This window comes from Nothobranchius furzeri, chromosome 13 (genome assembly GCF_043380555.1).
Source record: "Nothobranchius furzeri strain GRZ-AD chromosome 13, NfurGRZ-RIMD1, whole genome shotgun sequence".
Classification (NCBI taxonomy): Eukaryota; Metazoa; Chordata; class Actinopteri; order Cyprinodontiformes; family Nothobranchiidae; genus Nothobranchius; species Nothobranchius furzeri.
Window position 1 is genome coordinate 17135572 of NC_091753.1, and position 10221 is coordinate 17145792.

The 10221-nt window shown below is 44.6% G+C and overlaps 1 protein-coding gene across 2 annotated transcripts in view; it reads left to right on the top strand.

Annotated features, from left to right (window-relative positions):
- The window catches only part of LOC107396355 (Na(+)/H(+) exchange regulatory cofactor NHE-RF4), a 35905-nt gene extending 31036 nt beyond the window's left edge, over positions 1 to 4869 (top strand). For both annotated transcript variants that reach the window (XM_015976036.3, XM_015976035.3), the window contains 5 exons: positions 427 to 559; positions 1349 to 1506; positions 1585 to 1792; positions 2802 to 2998; positions 3065 to 4869. In XM_015976036.3, coding sequence (XP_015831522.1) covers positions 427 to 559; positions 1349 to 1506; positions 1585 to 1792; positions 2802 to 2998; positions 3065 to 3244 — 876 coding nt within the window. In that variant the 3' untranslated portion in view covers positions 3245 to 4869. The remainder of the gene's footprint in view (positions 1 to 426; positions 560 to 1348; positions 1507 to 1584; positions 1793 to 2801; positions 2999 to 3064) is intronic.
- The last annotated feature ends 5352 nt before the right edge of the window (positions 4870 to 10221 follow it).

Here is a 10221-nt window from a genome sequence, read left to right on the forward strand (position 1 = left end):
GCTTTATGTGCATGCAGAATATTCATAGCACAGTTTGCATTGACCATTACTCACTATCTTACTGCCAGCAATGTGCACCAAGCTCTGACACCGGTCTTACAGCCCATCACGGCCCATATCAGAGGGCCTGGTACCCCATACTCCCAGAGTAACCCCCCAAAGAGCCCCCTCCAAGGGACGAGGTCAAGTGCCTTCTCCAAATCCACAAAATACATTTAAACTGGTTGGGTGAACTCTCATGCGCCCTCCAAGACCTCCTAAGGATATATAGATAAAGAATAAATCAATCTCCCTCTCTTGTTCAATGTAAGAAGTGAAAGCAGCTACCTGGGTGGGATAAACCAATGAGTTACTGTTGTTCTTTAAGAATGTTCTTTTAAAGTTCTTTCTCTGATGAGTACAATCATGGTGTTGTGTTATTTTTAGGCTGAGTCTATGGGTGTAGACCTCCACACACTCGCCAAAACCACCAAAGGAGACCAGTGGTCTCGACCAAGACTGTGTCACATCAAAAGGGACCCGGAGCATGGTCTGGGGATGACCGTTACCCCGATAAATGGTACTTTTCACTGCTATCATCTTTTGATACCTAAAGAATCACTCTTGTAAGTACAAAACATACAACAAGAAAACAGCAGGAGTTTCAGTGAATGATCAGTTTGTCACAGTTTACTCTATAGAGGACTGGGGTACAATGAAGCCTGTGTGAATTGTAGCCTCAGTGTCCTGTTCTTAGCTGACAGGAGTGGCACCTGGTGTGGTCTTCTGCTGCTGAAGCCCATCTGCCTCAAGGTTAGAGGTGTTGTGTGTTCAGAGATGCTCTTCTGCATACCTTGGTTGTAACGAGTGGTTATTTTAGTTACTGTTGCATTTCTATCAGCTCCAACCAGTCTGACCTCTGTCATCAACAAGGCACTTTACCCCACAGAACTGCTGCTCAATGGATGATTTCTCTTTATTGGACCATTCTCTGTAAACCCTGGAGGTGGTTGTGTGTGACAATGCCAGAAGATCAGCAGTTTCTGAAATACTCAGACCAGCCCGTCTGGCACCAAAAACCATGCCACGTTCAAAGTCGCTTTAATTACCTTTCTTCCCCATTCTGAAGCTCGATTTGAACAGCAGCAGATCGTCTTGACCAAGTCAGCATGCCCAAAGGCATCGAGTTAATGAGCAGTTGGACAGGTGTACCCAATAAAGGGGCCAGAGAGTGTAGATGAACACATGCATAAAACCAGATACAATTCAGAACATTCTGACTTTAGGTAAAAATGCAAAGAAATGAATCTGGGCATGGAGCCTGGGAGCAGTGATCACACTGATCTATTGGTATACGGCTCCCATACAGATGGTGTGGGTGTGTCACCAGGTCAGAGGGGCTGCTACATGGTGAGCACAGTCACTGATGGGCCAGCAGAAAACGCTGGTGTCTGCACCGGAGACATGCTGATCTGGATCAACGGAGTCTCCGTGTCAATCCTCACACATGGCACTCTCTGCAGAACAGTTTGAGTATGCTCTCTATAGTCTAATCTGCCATGTGCTATAAAACATGTCTGAGATTTTGTGTGTTTGGCTATCTAGCTGAAGAAGAGTGAAGGCTCAGTCACAGTGCTGGTTATTGACAGACACAGTCATTCTTGCTACGTCAGGCGGAGGGTCCCCATCCTTCCTGTGATGGCAGAAAGCTCCAGCCTCCCCTACGCCACCAAGACCATGCATCTGGAGAAGAGACAGGATGGCTTTGGCTTCCTGCTGAGACGGGAGAGATTGGGAGTTCCGCTAAAGATAGGTGGGTCACACCGATGGAGATCCTTGCATCCAGTCACTGAGCCTCCAACAGATGTTCTAACACGATTTTCACATTATCAGAAACAAATAAAACAGATGAAACATTTTACCTTTTATGATAGCAATAATCACAATGTAAACTCTCTTTCTGTTGGTGAATATTAAACATAAACAGGCTAGTGGTTTATTCTCATTGCATGACGGCTATTTGAACTTTATTGAACTTAGTTCTCAACCGATTAAAGGGTGGAATGCCAACTCTGGGTCTGGGGAGAGGTCCTACCTCTTGAGGAAAGAGGAAAAAGGAGATCGACAGGTGGATCAGGGCCACATCTGCAGCGAGGCAGATGATGAACCAGACTGCTGTGTTAAAGAGGGACCTAAGCCAGAAAGCAAAACTCTCAATTTTCCTCATCTTCATCCCAATTCTCACCTCTGGCCCTGAGCTTCATAGAATAACCAGATCATGAATACAAGCTGCCAAAATGAGTTTCATGTACAGGCTGGCCGTGCTTCGCCTCAGAGACAGGGAGAGAAGCACGGACAGCAGAGCTGATGCTCCTCCGCGACGAGAAGAGCCAGCTGAGATGGTTCAGGCATTTGTTGAGGATGCTCCTCGACTTCCAGGGGAGGTGTTTCCAGCTTGTTTTGCTGGCAGGAGTCTCCCAGGTCGACCCAGAACATTTGATCTCATGTTGGCCAGGGTTGGGTTTTCAAGGACGGTTAGAGCCTCTCTGCTGGCACTGCAACACTCCCAACCTAGACCCAGACAAGGGGAGGGAAGTAGACGGATTTATTTAATGCCTTCCAAGCATTTGGCTGTTGAGCTTTAAACTGATTAAGTATAATGGAGTGTTGTACTGTGCGGATGTTTTAAATCAAATAAATTAAACTTTATTCTTTTCTTCCAAGCTGCTTCTAAATTTTTCTACTTTCTCAATAAGAGGTTTTGATTGATGAAACTTGATAATTTTTTATCAAAATAAACTCTCTACCTTTTTGATGTCTAGCTCACGTGCTGAGGGAGGTGGATGTGGGGAGTGCAGCAGAAGCAGCAGGCATGGAGGATGGAGACCTTCTGCTTGCTGTGAACGGAGAACCAGTTGAGTCCAAGGAGCACGAGGATGTGGTTGTAATGATTAGAAACAGTGGTGGAAAAGTCACCCTCACATCTATATGTATGCAAGGATTAAGATTTTACAAAAACGTAAGTACAGGAGTGTACGTTTAAAATAGTTCGGTGTCAGGACTTGACTTGATTTCTGCTCTACAGCTGGGCATTTCTCCCCTCTTGTTCCATGAAGTGTGTCCTCTCCACAAAACGCCCAATGAAGACTCTCCAGGTAAAACCATCAGGCATGGTCAGGACGCTGAAAACATACGTCCAGATTACCCCTCAGTCTGGGATCAAGGTTGTTCAGAAGACTCAGTGGCACAGGTTATTGCTCTTTGACCCTTCGCCTGGATGGAGACCACGCTGTCGCAAAAAATCAGCCAGAATGCACAAGGTCCTATGTTTTATATCCGGGTAATAGTGCACATTCACACAACGCTGGGGGGCAAAAGGACCATCTGCAGCTGCTGTCCAGAGCGGTTTCTCCATGCTAATAAAATAAAACCTGGGGATGTAAATACTAGGATTTTAGATCGTCGAACACATCTTTGTGCAGATGATCAATCTGATCTTGATACAGTGGGTACGGAACGTTTTCAGACCCCCGTCAATTTTTCACACTTCATTACATTGCAGCCATTTGCAAAAATCAATAAAATTCATTTTTTCCTCATTCAAGTATACACAGCACCCCATAATGACAGAAAGCACTGAATTTTATAAATTTCTGCAGTTAATAAAAAACAAAAACTCATTGTTCCCTCGATTGCAACCAGTCATCCTGTTCCTGCAGCTGAAATACACCCCCACAGCATGATGCTGCCACCGCCATGCTTCACTGTAGGGACTGTATTGGACAAATGATGAGCAGTGCCAGGTTTTCTCCACACACTTCTCTTAGAATTAAGGCCAAAAAGTTCTATATTGGTCTCATCAGACCAGAGAATCTTATTTCTCACCATCTCGGGGTCCTTCAGGTTAGGGTTAGGGTTGGCAGGCTTTCGTGTGTCTTTCACTGAGGAGAGGCTTCCGATGGGCCACTCTGCCATACAGCCCTGACTGGTGGAGGGCTGCAATGATGGTTGACTTTCTACAGCTTTCTCCCATCTCCTGACTGCATCTCTGGAGCTCAGCCACAGTGATCTTTGGGTTTTTCTTAGCCTCACTCACCAAGGCTCTTACCCACCTGTAGCTCAGTTTGGCTGGACGGCCTACTCTAGGATGGGTTCTGGTCATTCCAAGCATCTTCCATTTAAGGATTATGGAGACCACTGTGCTCTTAGGAACCTTTAGTGCAGCAGAGATGTTTTTGTAACCTTGGTCAGATCTGTGCCTTGCCATAATTCTGTCTCTGAGCTCCTCAGGCAGTTCCTTAGACCTCATGATTCTCACCTGCTCTGACATGCATTTTGAGCTGTAAGGTCTTCTATAGACAGGTGTGTGGCTGTGCCAATCAAGTCCAGTCAGTATGATCAAACACAGCTGGACTCCAGTGAAGGTGTAGGACCATCTCAAGGATGATCAGAAGAAACAGAAATCATCTGAGTTAAATATATATGTTACAGCAAAGGTTCTTAGGACCGTGTGATATTTCAGTTGGTCTTATTTAATGAATCTGCTGTGTGTGTACATTAATGAGGAAAACGTGAATTTAACTGATTTTAGCAAATGGCTGCAATATAACAGTTATACTGAAAGATGGATGTGTCTGAGTACTTTCCGTACCCCTGTGTGTGAGGCAGATACTTTACTTTTTGATTCTGTCATGAGACCTTGGCTACAACAAACTCGCTTCATGACCATTGACTTTTGTCTTCTGCGTGTTTTATCAGCTGGAAACCAGTACATTCTTAAGTTGCTGCCCTTCTGTCAGAGCCATATTTAGGGCCCTATGTTGCCAAACTACAGTGGAACAATTATAAAGTATTGCTACTCTGACTTCAGTAAAGTTATTTTATGCTCTATCGACTGTGAGTGAATTCACTGAATGAAAACAAATACATTTTCAGGAAAATGGACCAGATAAAAACACAAACTTACAGGTAATGTTAAAGTGAGACCTCTTGTTTGTATACCTGCTTTGTTGCTGTAAGGTTTTATTCATCTGTTGAACTTGTTGCGTTTGAAAGGTATAGCAAAGGATCTTTTTCTTTTGGGTGCATCATCTGAACCGTTTGTCTGCACAACTGTCAATCATACTGGTGACGCCTTCACGCAAGGCCGTCGTCGTGCGCGCCCGTTCTTGGGTTAGTTTTTACTTCCTGTTTATTCTGGGTAGAGCGATACGCCTTCATTACTCGTTGTTCTCTCCGGGTTCTTCTGAGAAAAAGTGTCTTTGAAGTCTATGTTAAGAAGAGAAAGGCCTCTGAAGTGAGAGGGAAGACCAGAGTTTTTTTAGGAGACACGTTTCAACGATGGCGTACGCTGAAAGCGAAGGTTGGGCTCCCCACAGGTGCCTCTGTCGCCGATTTTCTGCTCAACAGGTAAGCTAAAGTTCGGCATGCTATTTGTAGAAATTAGCCGACAGCTACTTATAAACAGAACGTGCACGAGGACAACTTGGCGTTCTCTCTCATGCGCATTTTTTCAAAACGTGGAGAGGGCGGTTCTTTCCTGAAACTCAGAAACATCCTCCACTACACCTTTAAGCACGAGTGACTAACAGTAGACATCATACATTGTCACGTGAAGTACTTTGACCTTGGTCAAAGACACATGCAGAGACATTGCATAATGTAGGTATTGATGGCAGGTTTCTTCTGCCTAAAATGTTTTATTTTGTAATTACGTTGATTATTTCTATCTTTTTACACGTTTGTCTTAGAAATGCCATAACTTCAAGAAGTAGTGCTACTCCTTGTGTACTTTTTGGATACTACCCACTTCTGCATGGGGGAGACAACAACGTGGGTTGTAGTGCTCATCCAAAATGAGCTATCTGGCCACTGCTACAGTTCCATGGCTCTATATTTATCAGCCACTTAGTGAGTGACCCGTGTATCTTATAAAGCAGTAACACATTTCTACGTAGACACAGACAAAATCCGACACACTTAAGCTTACATCGGTCAGAAGTGGCCTCTAGTCAAAATCCGGGCTAGTGAATAAGCATTTCTCAAACACCTAAAAAAGCTCAAACTTGACCGACCAACAAAAACCCAACCCTCATTTAAAATAAAAATTCTCACCTTTATCCTAGATGTTCTCTTGTCCTTTGTTCTTTTCTTTTTCGTTTCTCCGCTTCACTTGGATTTGGCTTAAATGTTCCACAAAATAGCCAATGCTTATCTTACTGAGGCTTATTTTGCTGTTTTATCCTTATTGGTAAAAGGTAAACATGGCCTGTATTTTATATAGCACCTTCTAGAGTCCTGGAACCCCCCAAGATGCTTTACAACACAATCGGTCGTTCACCCATTCACACACACATTCACACACTGGTGGGGATGAGCTACGATGTAAACACAGCTGCCCTGAGGCGCACTGACAGAGGTGAGGCTGCCAAGCACAGGTGCCACCGGTCCCTCTGACCACCACCAACAGGCAAAGAGGGTTAAGTGTCTTGCCCAAGGACACAATGACAGCGACAGACTGAACGGGACTCTAACCAGCAACATTCAGAATATGGGGTGAGAACTTAACTCCTGTGCCACCGTCACCCGCTTATTAAGGTATTTGTAATCTTTTAAATAATATAGGCAAGATTCTCAGATGAGGATGTAGGCTGCAAGAACTTAGGAGGCCCCCTAGTGGCCATGTGGAGCTCTACACCTTTGCATAGTCTGCATGCAGCAAGACATTTTTTTGCCGTCTTTTGTCTACTTGTGCAGCCTACAGCACTGCATGTGCTAACCATGCTGATAGATTTGATTTTGCTGTGATTTAGCTCAGTATATTGACAAGCGACTGATAATGGATATCCGATTGTTCTGAGCAGTGGCCGCATGTCCATCCTGGTATTCAAATGTTCACAAACATGAATTTGGACTCTCCATGCTGGCCTCAGGTCTAGGAAATCAGAGTTGAGCTTATGAGGTGTTAACATGGGGCATGGCCGCATCCTTATGCAGTTATAGAGAGTTGTGACAGGGTGAGGGAATGTTCTGCTGACTTAAAAGGCATGGAGAAGATGCAGGAAAACAGCTCTAGGATTCAGAAAATAACATAACAAGGTATGGAGAGTGTGGCCAGTTCCCTGGGTTAGCTAGGGAATCCTCTATAATTGTTCCTGTAAGGTTCCCTGGATTTGTGGAATGAGTCACACAGCAAAACAGGTGGGTAGTTCCTCATGGAAATGTCCCATAATACTCTGTAATAGTTTCCTGATGGTTTCCAGTCTTTGAGCTTAAAGTGTTGCCAGGTATGTTCCAGTATCTGGTCTACAACAGATTATAGGCAGCTTGGTCTAGCTGTATGTGCTAGAGGGACCAACATCATTCCACTGTTTCATCATGAGGAAGAGGTGCCAAGCTGGTGACCAGAATCAGGAGGAGGAGCCAAGCTTGTTATTATTCTGAGGAGGAGGAGCCAAGGTGATGCTCATTCTGAAGGGGAGGAGCCAAGCTGATTACCAACTTTAATATTTAAAAAGTGTAAAACAGAACAAGTTGTGTTTTATTCTCCTGAAGGAAAGCTCAATCCTCAAATCCGTTAAGAAACTCAGAACAAGAGTGAATGCCAACAGGACAACATAATGTCACGGTCTGCGTCTGCCCCTTTCTTCATGTGCCTCCTGGTGTCCTCCATCCCTCTCTAGATTCCCTTTTGTGTCTCTTAGCGCCCTCATGTGTCCTTTGTCTGCGTTTCAGTTAGGTGTCACCTGCCTTCCCTCCAGTCCTCACTCCACACACCTGTTTCCTGTTTCCTTAATTGTTCTCCCTGCGTATTCAAGCCCTGTCTTGTCTCTGTTTGGTGTCGGTCCATTGTTGTTTGTATTTGTCAGCGTCGTTACTCGTGCTCCGTGTGAGCTTTTGGTCTCCAGGTTTTTGGTGCTCTAAGAGAGCTTTCGTTTGTCCTGTGGTCAGGACTTTTTGATTTTTGGCTCGCTGCCTTTGGGATTTACTTTTGTTTTCATCCTGCAAATAAAGGATTATTTACTTTACTTCATCTCCTGCCTCGTGTCATCCTGGGTACTGCATTTTGGGTCCAAACATCCCCAAATCGTGACACATTACACCAGATTTTGGTATTTTTTTGTGGACCCTTCCCAAACCTTTAGCTGTGCGTTCTATACTCTGTGTTATCTGTGTAATCAGAGGGTTGCATGACGAACCCCAGCTGCCTGGAGACAGTTCTGCTGTTGTGTCCTTGGGCAAGACACTTCCCCTTCCTTGCCTGCTGGTGTTGGGTCAGAGTGACTGGTGGCGCCAGTGTACGGTAGCTGTGGCTACATTGTAGCTCATCACCACCTGCATGTGAATGGATGAATGATTCACTGTAGTGTGATGGCTGTACAAGTGCAGATAAATCATAATTCATTGCAAAACAGCACCAACGAGTATGACCAAGGACAAGGTTCACTTATTATTTCAATATATTTGCAGTGGTCTCTAGTATAAAGGAGCAAGGAAGGAAATAGGGGTAGTAGCCTATTTTCACCCTCATGTGAAACCCAGAGTGTCTGATCATATTTCACTGCTCCAGTGAAAGTTGGAGATCACGATCAGATGAAGCCAACAGGACCTCATCAGACCCAATCCCTGTGCCACTAAAACGGATCCCCTCAACACCTCGACTGTGCCAAGAAATCTGGACCGTAAAGTTTATGAACAGTTTCAGTGACGAGTGTAGAAGACAAATAACAGCGCCTTGCCTCCTACAACGATGTGTGTGACCTGTTACACAACCATTTCAGAGGAGAACCCTCGGTCATTAACGGTTCTAAAGGAAAACCAGATATTTTCTATCACCCAAACATCAGAGGTGTCATTTATTAAACTTGCTGACACACAAAGTAGGGTCTGAACTTTGCTCCAGTCATTTTCTGCACAAACCTTGTAGTTTAAGGAAAAATAGAAAGACTGGAAAATATGTTCCATTTTAAGCAAGTTCAACACGTTTTGGAGATGGAGAAACTGGCAGTGCAGCCAGTGAGACGGCAACATGGTGAAATCTACAATAATCTTCTTATTGATGAAGGAATTGTCTGAGATGTGCACCAATGTTAAGAGACCTCTGGTTTCTTTTTGTTGTGGAGACCCCACCTGCAGCGTTTGACCACTTGGTTTTCCTGCAGCTAGCTCATTCCAGCAGAAATCAGCCAACAGGCAGGCTGATATCTCTTTCAAACAATGACAAATATTTGACATTTCCTGCCTAGGTTCAGTTAAATGTTACCCTACGATCTGGAATCTCTCTGTTCTCCCTGAACACCATTTCGAATATCATCATTAGTTTCTCTAGCTTCTACTGTCAGATCTGATTCCTTCGTAGTTAAATCTGCCACACAGATCTTCATCACTCACAAAATTCACTGCTGCAGCAGCATTTTGCCACTCTAAGGCAATACACTGATTTTCCACGCACAAGCACTTGATTTCGGTATCTGTGAAATCTCGTTTTTTAAACCTCTCGGTGGTTACCCGGGAAATGCAAAAGGTCCGCTGGCCTTTGCATATGCAGAATATTCATAATGTGCTTTGCATTGATCATTTATGGCACAATGTAGGCATGTGGGAGGTGGGGTATGATTCAAAAACACCTGAGGAATTTTCTTGGAAGGGTGTGCGTTTTAAAGAGGAAATTGGGTGTTTTATGAGTCCAAAACTTTCTTTGGGAGAATGGAAGAATGTCCAACCCCTCTCAGGAGACTGGTTCCTGAGGTGACATAGCATTTCCTGAGGGTGAGCTTTAGCTGAGGATCAAGCCTATTTCATACAGAATGCGGAAAGAATACGGTCCTGTTTCCATACAGCTTCTGCATAGATCGAAAATCATTGAGTCCAATCAGAGCATTCACTTCTGCTGCGGTGTCCGGATGCGGAACGCCAGAAAGTTTCCGCATGGAATCTTTTTTTTTACACCGCTATTCTACACATTTTCAGCTCTTGTTGGAGCAGACTTCTGGAGATTCCAGCACATGAACCACAGTCAGTGCCAATGGCAGTGTGTCTGGAAGCCGTTTGGAAACCCGACCGTCTCCAGACTGTAGTCAGTGTGAAACAGGCTTCAGACAAAGTCTTCACTTTTGACCACTGCCCATCCTGCATTGCACCCAAACCCTTAGGCCCCTCCCACAAGTGGTGAACCCTTGGGAAAGGGAGCTATGGGAGCCAGGGGTGCCTCCAGAAAATTTTGATAGGGGTGGCCAGATGGGG